The sequence below is a fragment of the Egretta garzetta genome, unplaced genomic scaffold (genome assembly GCF_000687185.1).
Source record: "Egretta garzetta isolate BGI_Z169 unplaced genomic scaffold, ASM68718v1 scaffold340, whole genome shotgun sequence".
Taxonomy (NCBI): Eukaryota; Metazoa; Chordata; class Aves; order Pelecaniformes; family Ardeidae; genus Egretta; species Egretta garzetta.
This window is the reverse complement of record NW_009258377.1, coordinates 356,615-383,357: the sequence shown is the minus strand read 5'-3', so window position 1 is coordinate 383,357 and position 26,743 is coordinate 356,615. Positions and strand designations below refer to the sequence as shown.

General features: G+C 37.7%; 1 protein-coding gene across 1 annotated transcript in view; it reads right to left on the bottom strand.

Annotated features, from left to right (window-relative positions):
* The window catches only part of ASPH (aspartate beta-hydroxylase), a 181,544-nt gene that overhangs the window by 35,383 nt on the left and 119,418 nt on the right, over positions 1–26,743 (bottom strand). Inside the window, 4 exon segments of the mRNA XM_035895862.1 lie at positions 831–919; positions 14,781–14,822; positions 24,576–24,663; positions 25,739–25,758. Of these exon segments, the coding sequence (XP_035751755.1) occupies positions 831–919; positions 14,781–14,822; positions 24,576–24,663; positions 25,739–25,758 (239 nt within the window).

Below are 26,743 nucleotides of genomic sequence, written 5' to 3'. Positions count from 1 at the left end.
GCTATGGCTATCTGTGAGGCCTACCAGAGTTTTTACGAGATTTACACCCAAAAGACTTTCATTTCTAACAGCCACATAATCTTGCTTCACTATCTACTCTCACGTCTGGAAAAGAGACACCTCTGCCAAGGTCTTGTTTTCTGAAACATTTAAATAAAAGAATAAAATTGAAAGTCACCAGAGGAGATGACTGAAGAGTTTTCGTTTACTGTTGGAGGTGTGTGTTTGTTTGGTTTTCCACAGTCAAGTTATTCAATCCAAAAGTACCAGAACTGATTGATTGCTGTTAAGGTCTTGCTGCCACTGGTGAGGAGCAGGAACATCTGCTTCATGCTGTAAGCAGCTGTACGGGGGCTGACACTCATGGGACACACAGAGAATTTCAGCAGAAGCACTTCCTACAAAGATTTGCACCTAATGCTCACGAAGCATATGAACACCTACCGAGAGATCCGTATTACCTAAGTGCTCTGATAATAGTTGACTTCAGTACTCAAATGGACAACAGTGGTAAGACAAATCTAACCCAGTTCCATGTGATTAATTTAAGCATTTTTTTGATGATATGAATGCAATTTTTAAGTTAACTATTTTCAAGGTTAAAGGTGAGCAAACACATATGAATAGACATATGTTCGTGACTTCAAAAAAATCCAACAGAAACGAAACTTGAAGGACGAGCATGAACCGAATATTTAATTTTAAAAAGTTAATTTCACAGAAAGTAATTTACAAGTAATTTTACCTTTTTCTAAGTTGATTTTTTTAAATTTTACTGTATTTGGTTTTGTCCACTATTTACAGTCCTGACGGAAGCACTCAAAACTTACTTTTTTACGTAACTTTTCAGCAGCATCTATTTCAGCTTTAATGGTCTTATCAAACTTGTTTAAGAGCTTTGGCTTCTTCTTCTTTTTATCTGGAAGAGATTTAAAAATGCACAGTTCATTACTTCTTTTGCATTTCACAGCAATTGCTTGGAGTAACCTTTAGTCAAGACTAGTACTGTGCTGGTAAAGTCTATGTGTTTCAAAATACACTGAAAATAAATTGATTTCTTACTTATTACAATCACAAACTCATGTATGAAAAAGCAATCTTTGGCCACTCAAACTGAATAACTTTGCGGTCAAGTTTTCAATAAAGCATTTTTCATCTCATACAGTCAAGGATTTTTTTTCCAAATGGTTCAATTGACATGGAAGAACAGAAAGAACTGATACATTTCCACATTTATATGGCATTATGAAAACTACCATTACCAGAACATGCTAAAATTTCTGAAGTTTTGACTATGTATGTCTTCTACTCTGCCTAAAACAATTAAGAGTTGATACAAATCAGAAAACAGGTTCGATGCTGAAATGTCTGATCAAGACTGCTTTAAGTGATGAAGTTTCCACAGCTTAGTAAGCCGTCACACAGTAGCAGAGCAGCAGCAACACGTAGCAAACCAGTCTTGAAGTAACTTGTGTAAAGTCAGTTGCGTTTGAGGCAAATAGAAGTAAATTGTGTCAATTTAAACAGTTATTTACTTCGCGGTAGTTCTCTCACACAACGTCTATTTGGTTGCATTAAGGATACAGTTGTTAAAAAATGCAAATACACTACTGGAGATATGACAGCAGATAACTGCTTTTCTCCACATTTGCTATAGCTAAACTTTGCTTTTGCACTTAATTAAACTTTTCTGACAGAAGGGAAATATATATTGGCTGACACAAGTAACTACTAGTTATGTATCTCTGTAATTAGTAGCACATGTTTTTGCTTAAATTATGCATTATTGGTTTTCCCCTCTATGGACAATGTCATTAATAGCATGAAAAGAAATAAAATTGTTATTTTCTTTGTAGAAGTTTAAACAGGGAATGCTGTAACTGGTACGCATAATGCTAAAACGCAAACACCATACAGCTTAACATCACAAGATTGCTGCAATGCTGTAGCAAGCGTTTTGGATAACCACTACAAGGTATTGTAACTAGTCATGTTTCTTTCTGCTTCCCAAGTCCTCAGGTGCACTGTTTAGGGATTACAAGAGCCATCACATGCTACTGGAAGCTGTGCTCATGATTCATTAAATGATACTTTCTCTCTGAGACTCCGATCCTACACAGAGCTTTAGGCAGACGAATCACTTCCTCAGAGAAAGACCAACACCTTAGTTGATGCTAAACCAATCCTAACCCCGTCCAAGCATTAGAGGATCTTGAGTCCAAGCTGCTTCTGTACAAGATAAAAAAAACTTGACCACCTTCGATTTTATCCGTTTAAGACTTTTATTGTCATGTTCAACACTCAACTCTGACAGCTCTGCAGGGAGAGAGTTCTTCTTATGTTACCTTTATAAGCTATTCTGCAGCACTGGTATTCACAGCTAAATAGATGCTATGGCTTTTCAGAGGTGTGGGGGGGAAATACAAATTAAGCAGGACGGAAGTTATCCTACTCAATTCCATTTAGTTATTCACAAAGGTCATATGAAGCTTTAAATATAAAAATGTCTTAAGATCTATAAAGGAAAGGCACAAAAAAGCAGTGCATTTGGATTATTACATCCCTGTTGATCCTTCTTATAACAGAAGTGACTGTAGGCATTAGCTACCAAGGAGGTAAGAAGGAAAAAACCAGTCTGACATACAGGAGTTTACTCCTTTTTCAGGATCAACCACAAAATAGCATACTTTTAATATATTGGCTTTGCTCCCCTAAATGCTTCAGGGTTTCTTTGCACCCTATGACTTTAAACCAAGCATTTATACCCAAGCACCCAATAATGCACTTCAGGATTGTAGTTATCATGGAACTGAACTGACCAAAGAGATGCTTTTTTTTTTTTTTTAATGTAATAATATAGGTGGTTTCCATGTCTTTTGTTCATTCCCCATAGATAACATAGTAGAAATGCATTTCAGTCCATGGCCAGCTCCACGCTCGCTACTTCTCACTTTAATATTAGCCACTTCATAGGAAAGCCACATCTTCACTGCCTTTTCATGGAACTAATCATAGAATCATAGAATCATAGAATCGCTTTGGTTGGAAAAGACCTTTAAGATCATCGAGTCCAACCGTTAACCTAACCCTGCCATCCCACCACTAAATGATGCTAATGATTAAGAAGCACAGCACTGGCTCTGTTCCGAGTGTTCATACCCCTTGAATCCAGCAGAACTCACAGAACCAGCTCTCATCATGAGAGCCAGGATCCTTCCACCCCAGACCTTGAGTCCACAGTGACTAACAGGTATGGACAGAGGTTTCTGACATAACACTACTGGGCCTGAAAAGAACAATACATAACATGCTACAGGTTTGTTGGATTTTGCAGTTTTTGTATTTTCTTTTCTGAAAATATGTCAGCTCACTTTTTCAAGAAACCATTGCTATTTCTAAGGCCTGGCTTGCTCAGCAGTAGATGTGAATGAACCCAGAAGCATCAGCCCAAGGACCCAATACATGCAAGTGTCCCTGAGGACTTTGTAAGCTGGTTGAGCTCACAGCTGCTACATGAAAGTGTCATTTGTTGTCAGCTGGAAAACTGAGGAATGTCAGTTCCGCTGGGTACATGATCTTGGGAGCTTCCAGCTGGACATCATCACTTCAGTTTCTTCCTGTGCTTTAAGTAGTAGGCTATACATACAAGAAGTGATGTCAATTCTCAATTCCTATGGCATGAAGGAAAATCTTTATTTAAGACTGTCCAGTTACACAGAAACTGTGTATTTAGTAAGAGAGAATGGCTATTTGTCAGCTTTTGAACTTTCAGTACACATGGAAAGACGCAGTCATTTGATCCTTCTCAAACTTGCTAAGCATGACAACAGCGAGGTTCCTTCAAGGCCATGGAAAGAAGCTTTCCCACCCACCAAGAAACTCTTACTGCCTGTGGGATACAATTCCTTTGAGTTTACAAGAAGAGACAGAAACAGCTCACAAAAAAGAGTGAATGAAAATCTTACAAGTCTGTGGCACAAAGATATGACATCTTTCCCCTCATATCTGACTTTGGTGATGCGTTGGAAGAACCTTATTGCCACCCTCCATTACAAAAAGGTATTATCTTCCCATTTTCAGTACAATTATATATCAGCTCTAGACCAGCAGGAGATCAACATGAAAAGCTGGAAAGGAGCTGTTAACATAAATATTATTCAGCTGCTAGGCACCAATATAACACAGTAAACATTATATAATGAGCAATCATTTTAATCTCCCATTCAGCTCCTACGTTAAAGGATTCACCAGGGAGCTTTCAGTGTAACCATCAAGCATTCCTCTATATTAACCAGATAGCCTGCTATCTCCCTGCAGGGGTATTTTAATAAATTATCCATTGCCTCCTTCTAGTGTAATAATCTTTTAGCAGATGTGACCCAATATATTAAATTCAATGTTACAAAGAAGTTAACTTATCTGTTTTCAGAGGGAAAAACCATGTAATTTTTCTTCACTGACTTACAGATTTCACCATGTAGCTCAAGTAATGCACGATCACACAACTGCTAGAGTGATTTGTAGTCTAAATCTGGTTGAGCATTAAAATGGTAATAATTCTTTTATATATCATATTATGGTCTTAGAAGAGTAATACTGAGGATTTTCAATAACGGCCTTGGATGTAAGGAGAGGCTTTCTGTCTAGGAATGCTGAAGACTCCCTCAGAGAAAAGAGTTTCCACTGTCAAAGCAGCAAGCTAGGAAGAAGTCTTACAAGAAACGCCATGCTAGTTCTTTCTGTTGGAGAATAAAAAATGGCCAGTGATAACAAGCAATCCCATATCTCCCTTCCGTACGAAGATACAGAAGAGAAGGTAAAAAAACCCCAAATCAAGAAGGAAAATATTTTGGAAGTGGTAATGTATACATTTAAACAACAGCCTGCAATGTCATCCAATAAAAGATGAACAAACAGCTATTTTATATACCTATTTTGGCATAAGAAAACTAAAATACCAGGCATATTTTATGTTTTTATGTTGAAAGGCACCTTGTCATCACGAAAAGCTGTGACAGCCTTTTTCTATAAAGGACAGACAAATACCTTTTGAAAAATATTGAAGCCCCTGTGAAACACTCTTCAGACCACAAGAGCACCACGTGAAAGATATGGAAAAGTAACCAAATGATTAAAGGTGATTAAATCACTTACTTTTGAAGAACGGGTTAAAAATATTTTGTCTTCCATTGTCGGGATGGGGGGGTAGCATTTACACCCAAATAAGCAAGAACAAAGGGGAAAAAGGTAGTAGTAAAGTGTTTGCCCCTGAAAGAGGCAAAGCTACAGAGATGAAAAGCATAAATTATTTTCTATACCGCCATAGTCAGGACAAGGAATAAAAGGCTTAAAATTGCTACAACAGAAAATTTGGCTTGAACATCTGGAACTAGTATCTCTGAGCAAGCACAGTAGAACATGTTGCTGAGGATACTTGTGGTATTCTGATTACTAGAAATTACTAAGAACAATTTGTATAAGCATCTGTCAGGAATGATGCACACAGTTGATAGAATCATAGAATCACTTTGGTTGGAAAAGACCTTTGAGATCATCGAGTCCAACCTTTAAACTAACCCTGACATCCCACCACTAAACCATGTCCCTAAGCACCTCATCTATCCTTCTTTTAAATACCTCCAGGGAGGAGGACTCGACCCCCTCCCTGGGCAGCCCATTCCAGAGCCTGACAACCCTTTCGGTGAAGAAGTTTTTCCTAATGGCTAGCCTAAACCTGCCCTGGCGCAGCTTCAAACCATTCCCCCTCATCCTATCATCTGTTACCAGGGAGAAGAGGCCAACCCCCACCTCACTACAGCCTCCTGTCAGGCAGTTGTAGAGGGCGATCAGGTCTCCCCTCAGCCTCCTCTTCTCCAGACTAAATAATCCCAGTGCCCTCAGCCGCTCCTCATATGACTTGTGCTCCAGACCCCTCACCAGCTTGGTTGCTCTCCTCTGGACATGTTCCAGCAATGCAACATCTTTCTTGTAGTGAGGGGCCCAAAACTGAACACAGTATTCGAGGTGCGGCCTCACCAGCACCGAGTACAGGGGCACGATGACTTCCCTTGTCCTGCTGGTCACACTATTCCTGATACAGGCCAGGATGCCATTGGCCTTCTTGGCCACCTGGGCACACTGCTGGCTCATATTCAGCTGGCTGCCAACCAATACCCCCAGGTCCTTTTCCACCAGGCAGCTTTCCAGCCTCTCTTCCCCAAGCCTGTAGCATTGCATGGGGTTGTTGTGACCCCAGTGCAGGACCTGGCACTTGGCCTTCTTGAACCTCATACAATTGGTCTTGGCCCATTGATCCAGCCTGTCCAGATCCCTATGTAGAACTCCATTCACCACGACTCTCTGGGCTCAGCCATCCAGCCAGTTTTTAACCCAGTGAAAAGTACATCCATCTAGGCTATAAACCGCCAGTTTCTCCAGGAGAATGCTATGGGAGACTGTGTTGAAAGCTTTGCTGAAGTCCAGGTATACAACATCCACAGCCTTTCCCTCATCTACCAGGCGGGTCACCTGGTCATAGAAGGAAATCAGGTTGGTTAGGCAAGACCTGCCTTTCATGAACCCATGCTGACTGGGCCTGATCCCCTGATTGTCCTCCATGTGCCTGGTGAGCACACTCAAGATGAAACTCTCCATAATCTTCCCCAGTACTGACATCAGGCTGACTGGTCTGTAGTTCCCCGGATCCTCCTTCCGGCCCTTCTTCAAGATAGGCGTCACATTTGCCAACCTCCAGTCATCTGGGACCTCCCCTGTTATCCAGGACTGCTGATAAATGATAGAGAGTGGCTTGGCAAGCTCCTCTGCCAGCTCCTTCAGCACTCTTGGGTGGATCCCATCCGGCCCCATAGACTTGTGGATGTCCAGGTGGCATAGCAGGTCAAAAACTGCTTCCTCCTGGATTATGGGGGGTTTATTCCACTCATTGTCCCCATCTTCCAGCTCGGGAGGCTGGGTACCCTGGGGATAACTCGTCGGGCCATTAAAGAGCGAGGCAAAGAAGGCGTTGAGTATCTCAGCCTTTTCCTTGTCTTTAGTGGCAATGTTCCCCCTTGCATCCACTAGAGGATGGAGGTTCTCCCTGGCTCTCTTTTTGCTGTTAACATATTTATAAAAATAAGGCCTTTACTCAACAGAATAGACAAAGCAAGCTCCAGGGTCCCACTTAGTCTTATTTTCTACAGTTTCTGTAATATACTGCTATATGTCAACGCACTTTAGTGCCAAGATCATAATTACACAGGGAACTTCCATTCTCCCATTTGTTAATTAAAGAAATTCTCCCAGAAGCTCACTGTGACAGTCATCACTGTGACAGATTCCTTCTAGCCCTATGCCAGCAATAGAATATTGAAGTTCAAAAATAAATGGCTGATTTGTCTGACAATCATTCTTTTGTGTTCTGCAGCTTCTACTCAACCATTAGGCTCCTGTTCATCTCCTTTCTCTTTCCTTCTCCTGTCACCCTTCTCTCCAACCTTCCCCCTTCTCAACCGTGATGCCCTACCACATTTCTTCCCTTTCATTTCTACAGTTGTTCACAATTTGTTCCTTGGTGCAGCTATTCCTATTTATCCACAAATTGTTCCTAGACACCCGTCTTCTTCCACACACTTGTTGCTCATGCCCTTCTTCAGGGGCCTTTTCTCTTAAACTCCATCGCCCCAAATCCCTGTTACCGACCATCTACTTCTACTGCTACTCTCTGTCTCTGCTGCATACGTCAGAAAATGATTAGGGCTATAAGCAGCCATGAGTCTCACCCAAGGAAAGAATGCAAGTGCCAAACCTCTCTTCCATCACATGATTACGTGTGCCCCGTACCAGTTGGCATCCCTTTGCAAGAAAACACTTCACCTGCTTCTACACATGATGCAGCAGTGTGACTACCTGCAAATTCTCACAGCTTGGGCACAAAGTGATACAACCCTTTGGCTCAACAGCAGTACCTGATGGGCATAGCTCTTTGCTCTCTAGCTAGAAGTTCATTCACTTAGTCATCACTTGAGAATGTCACCAGTGCAGTGACAGCTTAAAATTAAGGCAACTAAATTTAGGTTTCTCTATGTAGACACCTAAACCCTGCTATAAACTTTAGAAATCTAGTCATTGCAGTCAATGGAGCCTAACAAGTGAGTTCAGCATGATGTAAACACCTACTTGCTGAAGGCTCCACTGACTGTATAGAAGAGCACTGTATACAACACCGTTTGGACACCACATGGGCACATGCAGCCACATGCACTTGTCTGGAGCCAAGTCCTATCGAGGCCGTTCTCCTCACTCATTGCCATTACAGTTAGATGACAACTCTTACTCCCACAGGCTGTTTGGAAGCCAGTAGGACGAACACTGAAAGACTCAGGAAACGGTTTATTCTTTTCTTTCAGGACATGATCTCACAGAAAGTTTCAGAGCTGCGGAGGAATAGCATGGAGGAAATCCTACTCAACCTTAAAGAGCTAAACCAGAATATGCCATCCACTTTGAGACAAGTGGAGCAGCAAGCAGGGCCTGGGCAGGGGATGGATAATGAAGTTTAGTGGCCAAACCCAAACGTTTCTTCACTGATGACTATTAGCCAGTATGTGCATGTGTGAACAAATATTTTTTAGCCATTAATACTACACACTCCCATGAAGGAAAAAGCATACACTAAGTTTGCAATAAAAGCTTTTTGGTTTTTACACTTAAACACTGGGGAAAAAAATCAAAGAAATCAGTGCAAAGTACGTCTTGTGAAGCTACTGAATCTTTTCTCTGAAACCTTCCAAAATGGTATTTCCAAAATGAGTTTTCCCAATGCAAATTTTCATCTCAGTGGTGTAATTTCAGAAAAGCTGTAAGTAATTAGAAACAGTGCCTTGTGATAGAAAGCAATCTCAATTACAGATGCTATTACTAGCCTTTTCTGTAAAAGCAAAACCAAAAAGCTAATAACATAATCAAGTTCTGTAAATCTTCATCTGAAGCAGATCTTTTTCTCTTAAGTAACTGCCCAGACAAAGAGCATGAGGCAAATAATTTTGCAACTTCTGTGTTGACTTCATTCACAGAATTATAATGCAAATATAATTTCTTGATACTTTACAACTTTTAATCCAAAAAAGTTGCCTAAAGAAATAACAAGGAATGAAAACTTTCTAGACTTTTTAGACAAACATCCTCAAGCGATCAAATGTCTGTATGGTCTTGTATAACTGAGCAGAACACAAGGTTTGAAACTGATGTAAAATGCCAAGTAAGCCAATTATGTGAGTGTGGTAGTGCATCCAAACCAACTACATGAAGTAACAAGGAAAAAAAAAACATATGGAAAAAATGAGAGTGAGGGCTAGTACATGGCAAACAATTGATTATGTCTGACCATAAGCCCAAAGCAATACAGAAGAAACTGGTAAAAATATTATATCAGAAATAACTAGAAATAATACTTTTGTAATGGAGTAAATGAATCCTCTCTAGTCTCCACGAAAGGGGAGGGGGATGGAGAAGTCAGCTCTCCATTTCACATTTTCATCTGAAATACAAAACAATCAGCCAGGCTAAGGAAAACCTCATCCTCCTAAAGAAGTGAACACTGGGTGACCTTACTGATCAGACATCAGCCTGATGTCTCAAAACAGTTAATATTTTACTAACAGCTTTTATTTTATTTTATTAACAGTTAATATTTTATTAGCCAGAATTGGACAAGAATATTGAATGCTATCATAATTATCTTTCATGATTAATATACTTCATCTTAAAGATACAGCACGCACTTGGCATTTTAACAGATAGCAAGTTACTTTTAAGTGGGTCTCTGATACTACCTACACTGTAAAGACTTCAACTTTGGTTGTTTTCTGAAAAGATCATTTAAAGGACAAGGTACATTTAGCATAACACATAGCATGAATTCTTCTGTCCTTGCTGACATACTCCAAGCCTGTGATCAAAGGATATATGTACAGTTTTGTTCCTGAGCAAAGTAAGTGGGAAATAATATCATGCTGCTATTAAACATCCCAGAACAATTAATGTTTATCTCTAAAACCAGTATGTACTTTCATACACTTAACACAAATCATCTCTCACTCCTGTGCCTTGTAAAAAGTTGGGAGCAGGTATTCTACAATTCTGTGTGTTTATTCTGACATGACAGACATGTCAGGAAGAAGGACACTGCAAACAGTGAGCTTGTTAGTTGATGTGCAACTGTGGCCAGGAAGAAATCTCAACTGGGACTAGCTCAGGCAGTTTTCCACACATTCTTGCTGTCCTTTTCTCCTCTTTCTCCTTCTTTTGCTCTCAGTACTATTCCCTTTCCTAAGTCCTGTGCTCCCTTTCTTACGTTCAGAGCCTAGGAAAAGTGATGGAGTGGGAGGGTGGGCTTACCTGCTGCACTGGAGCTGGCACCTTGGACCCAACCTGTGCACTGATAGTGAAGACTTGACACCCTGCTTGGTCTAACTTGGATGTCTGGAAGGAAGGGTGCCTTGCACATAGGCTAAACAGTCTTGTTTTAATGTTTGGAAACTAATGCTGTAGGATTTGTAGTCAATGGAAACGGGCAGTAGCCTCCTCTGCAATTACAAGAGTCCATATTACACTATTAGAATCAGAATAATTTAGGTTGGAAAAGATATTTAAGATCATCAAGTCCAACCATCAACCTAACCCTGTCATCCCACCACTAAACCATGTCCTTAAGCAACATGTCTACATGTCTTTTAAATACCTTGCATGAGTATTTCTTGTTAAATGTGTCTTCTAATGAAACTTCCTAGTTCCTCAGAAATGGCGAGATGATAATGTCACAATCTCTCTGAGGGCATAGGGAGAGCACATGAGGATAGACAGACACTACTTCCTATCTAACAAACCACCTCACAAGTGGGATTTAGTTCTTGTCATTAGTTTTTTTATTTATTTATTCCTATTGTCATTATAATGTCCAGGGAGTATTCCTGATGACTTCCTCTATCTTGCATCTGCTACTACTGGCATGCCAAAATAGTAAGCAGCTAGGACTCTGGCTTTTAGTTGATTACTTCATAAGGCATAAGGAGTCAGGATAAACCATGGTCTTCACAGCCACCTTGAGGACACACGGTCCCCAGTTTTTGAATTGAAAACTACACAGGAACAATCCTGCTGTACTGACTGTATGCTGTGCTCACCCCTAGCAGATAAGTTTTAAATAAAGTTTTAAATAAAAGCTATAACTATGTAACTGTAAAGGTTATAACTATAGAATGATGTCTCCTTATTTCTCTCCCACGTTGACAAAAATAGACAAGTGGGAGGTGCCATCTCTAAACCTACTCTGAAATAAAAACTTCCTGATGTGCTGCAGTCTCAGAGTTACTTGCAGCTAAGGCTCCTCCTGCCAGTTCTCCATCTTAACCCGTCAAAATCTAAGGAAGCAATTTCCAGGAGAGCAACAGGCTTTGTTTTCTAAACACCTCCCTACCCCTGCTGTGATACAAATTCAGTAATAATGTCCTTGGCAACTTGTGGATGGGCACCTTAAAAGACAATGGTTAAGTAGATACCGATGATCACGGTCTGTAGAAGTTTTCCAATTAGTTTTGTGACCTTCTGTTTCACTAATTCCTCCCACTCCCTCCCTCAAATACTCCGACCTTCCCAGTCCAAGTTTCAAAGTTTCAGTTATGGGCTGAAAAGCATACATATATATTGGTAGACCAACTACTTTTACCTGGAATTCAAAATTTGCTCAAGTAATTGTCCTCCCTCCTCAATACTAGGTCCATATCATTACCCAAATTAGTTTTTGAAATTGCGCTGCCTCTCAGTGGGCGCTTGAATGAGAATTTGATGATGATGAAAAACTCCTGTCATTGTCCTGTTGTTTGGGAAGCTCATTAGGTGAGATACAGATAGCATAAGTGATACACTTGTTTTATGGGCTTCTATAAATGATAACTTAGAAGGTATAAAAGCAAGTAACTGCATCTAGACAATTTAAAGCCAGTAGCACTACAATAATTAAAAGATCTTTCTAAACTGTACTGGTAGTACAAGCAAAACCTCTATAATCAACTTATCTGGGGAAGCAATCAGACAATAAAAACTGAGGCATTTTAGAGACTAATAAAGCTGTGGAATCTAATGACTACAATAAATCTTTAGCTGCAGTTATTCCAGAACAATTTCCCTTGCAGTAAAAAGTATTCTACAGGGTTTTCTGTGAAATTATTGTTGGTTGGTTAGATGTTGATCATAAGAAGCAATTGCAGTATGATGATTTTATTTTTGGCATGCATTTCCATCATTCACCTCTCCCTTTCCTCATGAAGTCTTTTGACTTCATTCAAAGGCTAGAATCAAGCAACCCTTTGATAAAACCAGAAATAAATTTCTTCATGGACTTACTGTACAAAAATACACACTAATATTCTAATGTCCTGCACATTTAGTTCAGCAGTGTAAATGCAGCAGTTTTGGGCTTTGAGAACTATGCTTCTATGAAGTACAACATTGGTCATTCTGCCCACAGCTCGTATTTGATGCAGGCTACAAGTAAATATATGAGTAAATAGGTAGTAGGTATGCCCTTAAGGGTAGAGCTTGCAGGAGTTGAACCCAGCACCTGAGGTGACATGCCGGAAGTGAGCTAAGTGTGTAAGCTCTTTCTACAGTCAGTGGAGCTCTGGTTAAGGTTCTCAACAGAGTTCAGGGGACAAGTCATCTCGCCCTACAGCAAAAACCTACATTTAGCCAGAAGAACAGCACTTTAGCCTCCACAGATTAGAGAGGTTAAGATCTTTACTGGTACCACAGTGGAATTCTACATATCCCGTTCAAAGATAAATAACTCGAGTAAACTGAGGTGAATGTTGACCCTGGTATCAGAATGACACTTGCATGGCCACTTGTGGAATGACTTTGTCCTAAGCCTGGCTTATGTATACCTCTGCCACTGATGTAACACAACTGAGTGCTCCAACCAAATGGCATTCATTTTCACTTCCATGTTTTATCAGTTTTGAAAAGTGAAAATTATTGTAATTACCTATGCTGAGGTTCAGTGTATGAAAGAAACATGTTCATTGCAGTAAATGATTGTTTCAGTTTTTATATCCATTCTTCACCAATACAAATGAATATTCAATATATACCAATATAAGCCAAAGCAGGAAAATGAAGCTCCTTACTTAAACTTTGTTAGCTTATGTGATCAAAAACAACTAAAACCACCTCATAAAGACAGACATCTTATGGATGTGGTATATATGCCTTGAATTGTACTACCTGTGAAACATTTTAAAGAATTATTTCTTGGATTCACCTGAAACTTCCACTGCATTTAAATTACCTAAGTATAAAGTCTGATCACATTCTTATGGAGAAGACAAAAAAAATCCTTCTCAATTAAATGCGACAGAGAAAACTTGAAGTCACAGTACACTCCAAACTAGCTTTTGTTTCTTTAGAGGAGTTTCTATTAATACAGAAGAAGTTTCAGAGGGACTTTTAATAAACTTAGTATTATTAAAAACTGAAATTTACAGAATTTTTAAGACATTTTGCTAACAAAGTGTTATGAAGACAGCAGCAGTGAAAAATATTCTAACAGGTCAATAAAACTAGCACATAATGGTGGGGGTTTTTCTACTCCCAGTGCAGTGAGGTATTTCCTGCCAAATCTATCCTTTTATAAATGGAAATGTGGATACAATTGCCTTGCTTTCCATGTAAACTGGCTAATGGTATATTTACTTTTTAAGTGTAATGCTTACATTTGACATATTTAATACTTAAATAAAATGTTTAGAAAGTTTTCCAGTTGTAGAAACTTGTATTTTAAATACGAATATACAAAACCAGAACTAATAAACCTTACCAAAAGATGATAAAAGTAGCATTGCTAAGTACTCAAATAGAAAATAAAAGCCACATAGAAAAATGGGAACAGAATGAAAAAGGAGCAGCAGACCCCAGCAGAGTCACCGAATCCTTTTTCCTCCCTCCAGAAGCAGTGATGGAGCTACTCAGAGCAGGCACTACTCTATGGGGCGCACCCAAGTGAAAAAGATGCAGGTACGGGTCCTGCGGCTTTTGTGTATTGCCAGCTGTAGTCAGGTAGCTAGGGACAGATACAAACCTCGATCCCAACGAAGAAGGACGTGCAAGCTTCATGCAGCAATAGGGAACACACAGGGCCAGCACCCGCGGCAGCGTAGGGAGAACAGATACACAGTGCTCTTGGCACCACTCACTTCTTTTCCACCAAACCTGCCTCTGTATGTTCTTACTGAGCCCGAGCCAGACAGAAACCTTTATTGGGTAAACATGGAGTTGATGAGGACTAATTTTAGTGCCACCTGTCTCCCCAGGCTTAGCACAGCAGGCAGTGCTGAGCCCAGATTTTGGAGCAGTACTGAACCCGGCTTTTCGAGCTGGGCAGCCCAGGTTGCCTCTCACCCACAAACACCCAAGGAGCCCGGTGAGGCTGCGACCTCCGGAGTCCTAAACTAGGAGTACAACACTGAGCATTTCACTCCTGAAACAGCAGAAGTTTTTAACAGCAGCCTGTGACCATGTGAGAGGGAAACACGGTGCTGTCAGCTTTGGAAACCACTGTGTGTTTACCTTCAAAAGCAGATGCACTCTGGATGTTTATTCAACACCCGTTTATCTACCCAAGATGCACAGGAGCTAAGCTTCAATATTATTTAATCTGATTTAAATCAGTCCTCCCAGAAAGCACGCAGCTGAATTTCAGAACAGAACATTGCTTTCAGACTTACCTTTCTCTGGTTTGTCTTGTTCCGTTTCTTTTTCACTTTTCCCTGGAATATTAAAAACATAATTTCAATGAAATAAATTTATGTTAACAGTTTATGATGAGAAAGAGATACAATAAAGTTACAGCTTATACTCAAAATATACTTGGGCCAACAGGACTTTTTTGTTGCATTTTTATTTTTTAAAGTAACCATAGATTGCTGCCTGAACTATAGTTACACAAAAGGTCCTTCTCTGCTGATGCTTCAAACATTAGATAATTGCTTCTGTCACAAAATATTTCATAAACTTTCCCCTTTAGATATTTGGTAGATTTTACTGACACACATTTATGATGCAAGCTATTTTGCAAGAAAAAAAAATTGTTCACCAAGTAAACTCTTGGGAACACTAGCTTAATATATATAGTTGATTAAAATGTAAAAAATATGAAAATCAATTCGGAACCTAAGTCTTATTTTCAGAAGTGTCTTGGGCATTTGGAAGCTTTTGTCTTACTTCAACTTTTAAAATAATTTAACCCAGGTTTTTTGTAAGCATCTGAACGCATGGATAAATGTTAAATAAGCACAAGACAGCCTGTAGCGAAAGACAGAGTACACACTGTATCAAAATCATGTACGTGTGTATCGTGAGGGTGGGACACACAGACACAGGCTCGTCCTCTCCTCTTTTTCTCCTCTCTAAACACTTTTTGATCCCGCCCTGCTCTGTAACACTTCAAGCATCTCGCCTCACAATTCTAACATTACCATTCTTTTTCCAGTTTCATCTCAATAAGCTTCCAATATTTCCTCCCAATAAACTTAACAGAGAATACCAAAAAGGTTGGCTTTTTACTTAGCTATTTTCCTCTCTAAGATACACTCTTTTTGATGTACTCTTATATATAGAAAAAACATTTTCTTTAATTTCTAAGTCAATTAGAGACATCCTGACAGAATACTCAATACAGTTTTTTTAAACTGACTGCTCAGAAGCGTTATATTCTGAATAAAATACACGATGTAAAAATGCTGAAGATTTCTTTTTTCATGGAGAAATTGGGTTATGCACACATATGAAATCAAACCATTTCGCATTCTAATTTCACCCTTTACTACAAGCTGACAATAGTTATTACTGAACATGCAGCCACTGTGACTCATTTTTTATATTCAGCACAAGGCAGAACGAGTACTAACTTCATTGGGAAATGGTAAATTAAATAAATATGGTCACATCAAAAGTCATTCGTGTCTTCAATTACATCATAAAATCCAGTTTGTCAATTAAATTGAAAGAAAGGACAAAAAGATCTACAAAGTCAGTTACATACTAGGGGATAACTTGGAGAAGGATTTTTATTACTATAACAGTATATTAACGAGAGCATTGTCCAGTAATTTCTAAAATACTGGCTTGGTTTTATTTTTTTGCATATACCACACAATAAATAAAACTTATGTCCATCCATATGTCATCAAACATACTTTATTTTAAAAAGACCAATAATGCAGCTCCAGATGAGACACAAAATAGTTTATATACTCATATTTCTGTTATTTTTACTGACTCGAAGCACACGAACAATTCATTACAGGATAGTAAACCATGGTACAGCATACTACTTAACCACCCATTTTCCCTGTATCTTTTCCATTATCAGCAACACTGATATTCTCACCTGACCTCTTCTCTCCAGCTCTCTCTAGGTCACTCAGTGACCCTCTTCCACCCAGCCTGGACATCCATGTTATTTCTGCAACTTCTTTTCCATCACAGGAAGAACAAGGTATGAGCTCACCACTCTAAAGCCTGCTCCTATCTCCCATCTCTTGTCCGGCTTCACATTTCTTTATCACTGAGGCTCATGCAACACATAACCTACAGTTCTCTATACCCATTTATGTACTATGATCAATTCTCCAAATTCTCTCTCAGACTTTTTTCAACCTGTACTCTGCTAAATTAGCTGTCATTGATTTCACCAAAGCCTCTCCAATGATCTTCAGATACTCCAGCTTCTCCTTCTAGGTTGCTGCTTTTGAAATTCAACACAACTTGACCTTGTTAGCTCTGAAGATCTTATTTCTCACAGCTCTCACCATACTTAACTAAGAATTCACTTCAGCATCACATTCAGCACCTATTGCTTTGTTCCCCCCACACTGATCCCTTGCTTGCTTTGATGGTTCAAACAGTTTTAATGCTGCTATTTCTGACAAATGTTTAAAAATGTGCTGTCTCAAAGACAGGGATATGATAGTAAACCTTGAAAGTAAACCTTGAAACTATTTTATCATCAACTTAAACCAATTATAGCTCAAACAAAAAATTTGTCTTAGCTCTTAAAACCACTCTCATCCTTTACTCAATTTCTGTTTCCAACAAAACAAATTTAGATCAAAATCCTAGACAAAACAGTTTTAACCAATCTCTATAGGCTAGGACTGCTATAACTGGGTAATGTGTGCACCAGGTATTCCCAAGAAGGTTTCTACCAAAAAGAGTATATATTTTTCATACTACAATACATCTGAATATTTGCAAGCACATGTGACAATGACCTGAGTCACAATTAAAATGCATTTCATACCTTGTAGCTTTTACATGAATCCCAATCAACAATATAAACATATAAATTGTTGTTTACATATATGTAATTTTTGAAACATGTAGAATAGCACAATGATACTCAGTAATACCATGACATTGTTCAGTATCTTTCCAATATTCAATCTTATCCATTTTCTTTACTTCTTAGAAAGAATAGGGTCACGATATGATACTTTTTCAATTACTGAGAATGTGAAAAAGTCACTTAAAATTGTAGTAAATTTTCAGTATTAAAATAAAACTTTAAGTATCCTACTCTTATTTAAATTTTGCTATCCTTATTGGTATTTCGTCCTGCAATTTCCAAAAAAGCAACTGAATCCAAGATTTCATAGATTCTGAGATATAGCAAGAAGCAATGTAGCAATGTGAAAACATAAAGAAAGATGTAATATTTTGACCTTAAACTACAGGTATTTATTCAGCAATATTTCATCATAAAAATATTGAAGTGTTTGAAAACTGAAAAGATCAAGGAAGATTTTTGTTTTCAAATAGAGAACTGCATAGACACAACACCCTTGCTAGTCTGCTGATTTAAAGTATGGACCATAACCTAGACTATTTCTCCATGAAAGGTAGATACCATACTTCCCCCCCACATTCGCCTTTGTTAGAGTGGTATCTCATCCATCTTAAGTTACAAATAGAAATTATGTATCATGGACAAAATTCAGGCCAAGTTGGTTTCACAATCGCCAATACTCCAAAAAAAGAAACACAATTATAGAAGACAGAGACCTTAGAGTAATGCCTGTTTCCTTCACATAATACCACCCAGAAATTAAAACTACTTCTACTTGCTATATTTCTTCCTCCTTGTAAATAATACTTTCAAATATGTTTTTAAACATTCAAAATTATTACTTTGAAAAATCATAATATTAATTAGTGGCTGAAGCAAATTTGTATCCCCATAGTTAATATCTACCACATTTTGGAAAAAAATAATGACACTAGAAAGACAAGGATATTCTTCTGTGTTTTATTGCAGCCCAACATTAAAACAGATTAAATACACATTTTTTAATAGTCCTCTTGACCTTGCTCAACTTGGCATATTTTTGTAAACACGAAGCACGTAAAATCACATACCCAGTTACAAAATACTTAAAAATTTGATCACAGCATAATAAACTCTCACAGTCCCATAATTCTACAAATAGGCTGCCACTGTTATGTAAAAAGTCCTCCATTCACCATTCTAAAATTATTCCCAAGCTTCCTCACAAAATATGGCTTTTTAAAAATTATTGCTCTGCAATTCACAATCACAGGTAATTTTACTAGAATATCCCATCCCAAACCATATCACAGTCTAAGAGTATTATTGCTTTCCTTAAAAGTCTAAAGAAATCACTTTGGGACATCTGTGTTTGTTGATCAGATGTAACACTCACTTATGTGAAGTCTTACTGAAATCCCAAACAAAAAATGCAAGCATATATGATGCCCCTTTCACTATAAATGTAAGCAACTAAAAGCCTGACTTCAAAACAGTGTTACAGAAATTTAAAAGCTCCCTGTCAACCAAAAGGCAACCACTGTTAGGGCTACCAAATTGATTTTTCTTCTCAAAAATTTATCTTACTTCTTGTAAGCTCCTGTATCAGGCTTGGCAATTTCCTAAAATCACAGCAATTATTCCTGAGCCAAAAAGGAACACATGCAAAATGCTGAAGAATAAAATATGTCTTCGTAATTGTGGAACAGCATCACAGAACAGGTAAAAAGTAAACCTGTTATATTAAAATTCTAAATCACTCGAAGTCTAAATTTCAGACGTACCATTTACAAAAGCATTTATGATTGTATGTGTTAATTCAAAGCTTTTTTTTAAAATAAAATTTACAAGTCAAGTACTTGCACAAATTTAACTTTTTTTAATAATTCACTAATATAAAGCTTACTAAATCCAGCTTTGAGATCATTATATTGGTAGCCAAACTAGAATTTTATTGAACTCAACCTGAGTTTTGTTGCAATCTACACTGACTCCCTGCCAGGCTATTATAAATTTTCTAGACTTTTTTGCTTTAAAAAAATCAAATGTGCATAAATAAAACATTCTAATTCACACATAAAAGGTTTCTGAAAAACTTAATTTAGTAATCTGCCCTTTTACCAGTATGAATTAAACATACACATTTTGTATCTTGTTAGACTATTTTAAAAATCACCTGGAATTCATGTAGCGTAACTGTTGACATAACATCAGTGCAAAGAGATATATGTCAAACTTCACAGCATAGTGTGCGCCTGATTAGTGTTTTCAGTAAAATGCAGTTAGGCTGTATGCTATATCAGCAGTTATAAAACGTTTAAAAATTCATAATATTGTATGTTTCATTTGACCAAACTGCTCTGTACATACTGTATAATTCCACAACAAAAGATATATATTAAAATCTGAAAAAATGTACTTGCTGCTACATTATAAATAGAATATTAACAATTGCTTGAACAGCACATATAAAATGCAGCTCAAAGTTGCGACTCTGTCACAAACACAGAAGAAAAATAATGAATTCACTAAACTTGTCCAAGGGAAAAAAAAAAAAAACAAACCAAAAATCAGACAGGAATGTAAATGAAACATTTGAGTGTTAAAAAAGCTTACTAAAATGACAGTTGGCTACAACCCATTTACAATATCTTAGTGTTCGTTCCCCAAACCCTGAACTGCTTGGTAATTACATCATAAGATCTATTACAACCATCTGCTCCCCTTTTGTAGCGTATGGTTGGGGCTGGTCCTCCTGATGTAGGGACTTTTCTTTTGAAGCTTTAAGTATCTGAAAAAATAAGGGGAAATCTATATTAAAGGACCAACCAAAACACAACTTACTCTAAAACAAGCAAAAAAAAAAAAATCTTAAATGTTAAAAAATGCAACTTTGTATCGGATTAGTTATTTTGAGAAAACTATCACTTCTAGGAGCTATTATAATGGATATACACAAAGTTGCTGTATAATGTGGGAAATGTAATCTTTTAAATATTTATCTAAGCAGTAATTTTTTTCTCAGCATATGGCACTTCAGTTACCTTGTAAAGGAAATATAGGCCATGTCAGAAATACATTAAAACAATACTTTTTTTTTTTTTAAAGTCAAGGACACTTACAATTGGAAAAGAGAAGCCAAGGAATGAGGAAGGGTCAAAGTTGCAAAGTGGAAATTTCTCTACACATAAGGGATTTCAGCAGTTGGTAAACTAAATGCAGGGTTATAAAAATGTCAAGGATACAAGGTGAAAGCGGGGGTGTGTGAAGTAACCCTCAGACATTTTAAAACTGAACATATACAAGAGGGATCAAAATCCAAACACAGGGAGTAAAGGTATCCCAAAAAAGTGTAATGTCTCCCTTAAAATGTGTGTCCAACAAGTATCACTCTCCAACAAGTACCACTATCACAACCACTGCAGTTTATGTGCCAGTGTAAACCAGGATTACCCCCAAAATCCTAAATCAGTAATATTTCAAGCTGGCCTATCATACCAATCAAGTGCATTAATTTACAAAAATACAGACTATAACTGCAGTTAATATAGTCTTCTGCTGGAAAGTAATATTGGTAATAATTTTAGAATTAAACTTAAGAGAAGTGGAAAACAGTACATACAGACACCTTAAGATGCAGTTGCCTGTTACTTTTCTTTTTTGTGATATGCCCTGAAGTCAGCAAAAAACTTTTGACTTGCACTCCAGTATATTCAAATCCCACATGCTGGGAGTCTCTTCACTGGTGATATGAGACTGTTCCTCACAGCTAAATCCATCCTCTGAACTATCTCCTGTTTTCTTTCCAAAACAAGTAAGTTCCTATGTCAGACAAAAATCAAACAACTGCTCCTAACCTGATACAGACTGGTGCTACCATGCCTCAAATGAAGTTGCCTGAATTTGTAGTACCTAAGAATAAGGACTATAGTGACATTTCTGAGTATCTTTTACACTACCTGAAGTTATGTTGATTATATAGATACACCTTTCATATATGAAAACGGTGCATATGTGTATATAGGTGTTCTTCATTCAGAATAGAGTCCTTGACTGTCTCTAGTACAATGAACTTTAATATTATTATTGCTGAAATAACTGGAAACACCAGCTTTGAATACCTAATGAAATGAAATCACATGAACAAAGAAGAAAAGACTTCTGACAACAAAAAAAACCCCCATACTGAATCCTGCATCACAAATAAAAAAAAAAAATCCTTGGTAAATATAAATTTCATACTCTAAGAGGAAAATGTGAGAATAATGTTGCCTTCAAATTGGAATTTTCACATCCAAAAAAGACAGATAAACATAATTAATAGTAGGAAAAAACAGTAATTTGATAGCAATAAAATTTTTATTTCTGGTCAGTAGTTTACTTATGTTCCCTGTCTTTTCTCAATTTTCAGAGATGCTGTTTGAATTCTACTTTATGTGCTGACACAATAAAGTTTTTTTATGAAAACCAATAAACAGTAATTCTTCTGCCTTGAAAGTGGTTCCCACATAAATACACAAATTACTAAAGATTCTTGAGTATGTTGCTACACTGTTGCAGATTTTGTGCTGATCAAATTATTTTCATTTTCTACTTCCTAAAGGAAGAATCACATACATGGTACTACATCTAATAGTTACTCGTGTGTTTAATAACTGAACAATTAGGTTTTGATTGATTCTCTCACTTTCTTCCTCCAAGGGGAAAAAGAAAAAAGTCACTCTTTACAGTGCTGCTATTATTATCTACTTCCACAAAATATACCAGAGTAGAGCTAACATACCCTTAAAGGCTAATCTCATGGTTTAAAAAGTGTGTTGCACTAGTTTTGAAAACAACTGAAGGTAAAAAAATAAACCTAAAAAACCTTTTTGAAAGGATCTGAAATACATACAATTTCAGAGTAAAACAAGTTATTTTTCATTCTAACAGTATTTGAAAACAGCAAGGACTCTCTTCGTATCACAATACAGTAAAAGGAGAGTGGACAGTTCGGTTCAATTCCACTAAATTCAAGTGATCGTGCCCCTGTACTCAGCACTGGTGAGGCCACACCTCGAATACTGTGTTCAGTGTTGGGCCCCTCACTACAAGAAAGACCTTGCATTGCTGGAACATGTCCAGAGGAAAGCAACAAAGCTGGTGAAGGGTCTGGAGCACAAGTGTTATGAGGAGCATCTGAGGGAACTGGGGTTGTTTAACCTAGAAAAAAGGAGGCTGAGGGGAGACCTTATTGCCCCCTACAACTGCCTGAAAGGAGGCTGCAGTGAGGTGGGCATCCATCTCTTCTTCCAAGTAACAAGCGATAGGACGAGAGGAAATGGCCTCAAGCTGTGCCAGGGGAGGATTAGATTGGATATTAGGACTTCACCGAAAGGTCTGTCAAGCATTGGAAGAGGCTGCCCAGGGAAGTGGTGGGATATAAATACCTGGAGGGATTTAAAAGACATTTAAGAGACATTGTTTAGTGGTGGACTTGGCAATGTTAGGTTTACGGTTAGACTCGATGAACCCAAGGGTCTTTTCCAATATAAATGATTCTATGATTCCAAATGGTATATTTGGAAACCATCCACTACAATACACATAAGGGTTTGTTTGGGTGGGGTTTTTTTGGTGAAAGTAGGAAATTCTCTTACTGCTGCAAGACTGAGCCATAAATTACAGCACAAAAAGTGACAGAAAAATGGTCCATAAAAAAAAATAAAAAAATTGCAAGTTGATACTTGGACTCTGAATTTAGTTTTAAAATAGTGTATTTAAGTCAAGAAATTAGTTCAACATCTTCGCATCAGTAGAACTGACACTGTGCAGTGGAATTATCTACTGTTGAAATTTTGCAATAGTCCTGTAAGGGCCTTTTTGTTATTTTAAGGAGCATCGTTTTCTGAGAGAAAACACCTTTTCTTGTTCTATAGTTCCAACTTAAAGCACAACAAACTAGCTGAACACTACCTTTGCTGGACTTCTTGCCTATGCTGTCAAAGTTAACTCCTGCTTCCTCCTACACTGATTATAAGCAGTGTTTAAAAAATATTTCTTATTCATTATGAAACAAAACATTTTTATAGAGGGCATTTATTAATGAACACCTACGGTTTCAAATATTTCAACACACCATGTGGCTTTTATGTTAAACAGGTTAGAAAGATCTCACAGACAACACAGTTACGTATTGATACGAACATTTCAGATCACCTCAGTTAAGGTTCAGCATGTAAATTAAAACATGAACTAAACCAAGCCTCCAATCTGTACTAGGCAACCACAAAGGCCTCCTATGCTTTTTCACCTCTCTGGCTACTTTTGGCATGTCCAAGAACCAAATAAAAGTTCCCTTTCCCGCAAGGAAAAACAAAACCTGACAGAACTACCGGGGCACCACACCACTTAAGACCTTCTGCATATTGCAAAGATTAACTAACCCAGAAAGGTGCAGAACAAAACATAAACGTAATTCTTGGGGCTCCTGGATTGCAGCTTCTGTGATTTACTGTCCAGAGATACAGCTCAGTGTTTCACTCAACACAACTACTTCATTACAAAGAACAAACTAGCAACTTGTAATAATTAACTCCAAAAAAGCAGACAAAATGTCACAATACAGAGTCTTCAAAAACTCAGAAGCCATTTAGCTACTCTCAAAATGGTTTGGATAAACTCTATGTTTACTACTGTCACACCACAGACGGAAGAGCTGGAACTGCCGTTGTTCTTAAAATGAGTTATGTCAAGAAAAATGGGATGGCATGATGAAACAGTCCTGTTTCCAAATCAGTGGCCAAAGAATGTGCTACAGTTGGACTCCAACAGACCTGGCTGATACACAGAGAAGTAACAGTATCACCACCCCTGATCAGTTACTCTAGTAAGGAAGTATGCACATATTTTGAAACCTGAAATTTTTGTATTTCCCTTTACAACAAAAGTATGCAGCTCTGTCTGAAGTTGTTAAAAATTAAGTTGTAAATTAAAACTGCCCACAGTTTTATTTGGAATGCTTCCATATAACCCAGTAACTATTACTAGCATTTATCCAGTGCAAGATAAAAATTATTGCTTAAAAAACAGGAAGAAACTTTAAATGACAACAATGATATCCCTTCACTCCTCTCCACAAAGTATTTTACAAATTTTCCATGTAGCTATAGCTTCATTTTCTGGGGAAGAAACCAAGGACTTAATCTTAACTTACCCACTAGATCATCATTTGAATAATCCTCAGCTTGAACGGGCATTTCTGTAAGTCAAAAGTGTACAAACAATTCAAACAGGACAGTTCTCTAAATATTTATAAAACGCTGCATTTTTTGCCTTATGCTCAAAACAGCGACCTATCAAGACTTCTCTGTAATACTACTTTTGCAGAAGTTGGACGCAAATTTTCCTCAGCTGAATTTTTCCAGGGGAAAGATTAATATTTAAGTAGACCAATGAGTAAATTAGTTTCAAAAATGATAATTCAAAATTCTGAAAGTATACTATCTGAAGCACAAATCTCCCACAGTTTCACATGCTACTACAGTATGGGCTTACAAAATATTCATATACTTAACATGTTCCCAGCTGTAACTGTGAAATATTTAACTTCAGAACTTAGTTCTTTTAATTCCGTATGTATGTTTAAATTACACGCCAAGTGCTACTACTGCTAATAGACTGAAGGATGCACATAGCTCCCTATTCATGCACGGAGGGAGTCAGGCTCACCAAAAAATATTCATAATAGCCAGGATGCTGGCTGTAGACAGTAAGAAGAATCGAAGAGAGAGAAATACATTCTCTGGCTCGGGAAGCCCATAAGTAAGGTGCTCAAAGCTGGGCAGACATTCCACTTTATTTTATTTCTTACATATATTCTTTCCTGATTATGCACTACTGGCTGGAAACAGAGCACTGCAAAGAAATCTTGAGCTTCACATTGCCTAGTGTGGCCATTTTTATCGCTGTAAGTTTTTCTGAACTGGGAGCACTCTCAGCTTCTAAACTGAAGAGTGCTCTGTAAGCCATTAAAATATTGTCATTAAAACCCCCAAGATCTTAGATTCCAACAACACAGTTATGTTTGTCCTGAAAAGAAAAAAAACTGCAGAAAAAGTTACAAATGTATTTTTATTGCAGCACAGAATTCTATTCTATGGTATTTATCATTCTCCACATTTTCTGTATGCTTATTTTCTACTGTTATAAAGAAATAAACGTTGAAAGTTACACAATATGTTCACAATTTTCTTTTTATTCACCACCAGCCACCCAATGAAATTACTATCAACCAAAAAGGAAGACTTAAACTGCAGAACAACCAACTAGGTTAACTTAACAGTAGAAAAAAGGTACTGAATGCATGTCATGTCTAACATTTTCTGTATGCTTATTTTCTACTGTTATAAAGAAATAAACGTTGAAAGTTACACAATATGTTCACAATTTTCTTTTTATTCACCACCAGCCACCCAATGAAATTACTATCAACCAAAAAGGAAGACTTAAACTGCAGAACAACCAACTAGGTTAACTTAACAGTAGAAAAAAGGTACTGAATGCATGTCATGTCTAAAAGTTTAGCTCCTCTTTGTTATTGACTTTCATTCCTGGCACATCCCCGCCAAAGTCATTCTGATTACAAATGTCATTCGTGTGAAACAATAGTGTTTGTTTCCCCATTTAACTATATTAGAACACATTTTTCAAGTGGAAAACCTAAATAAATATATCATCTAATCATACACACTGTGCTCAGACTAAACTGCTTTATATTACTTTGCTCTAGCTGACTGAATTAACGTCATGTTTGAAAAATCTCGCTTAATGATATTTTCAACTTCTTAGAGCAAATTTTCAAATTACATTTGACCAGTACTCATTTAAAATTCCCTGACACCAGCAGAACAAACAAAAATTTACAACTTAATCTTTTTGAGTAGTAATATGGGAAATTAACATACTCCATTCCTCAAATCTAAGTTCTAAGTACTTCATAAGAATGTCATGAAGTTCAACAAGGCCAAGTGCAAGGTTCCACACCTGGGTCAGGGCAATCCCCAATATCAACACAGGCTGAGGGATGAAGGGATTGAGAGCAGCCCTGCTGTGGATGACAAATTGGACATGAGTCGGCAATGTGTGCTTGCAGCCCAGAAAGCCAGCCATATAGAATCATAGAATCACTTTGGTTGGAAAAGACCTTTGAGATCATCGAGTCCAACCTTTAAACTAACCCTAACATCCCACCACTAAACCACGTCCCTAAGCACCTCATCTATCCTTCTTTTAAATACCTCCAGGGAGAAGGACTCGACCACCTCCCTGGGCAGCCCATTCCAGAGCCTGACAACCCTTTCAGTGAAGAAGTTTTTCCTAATG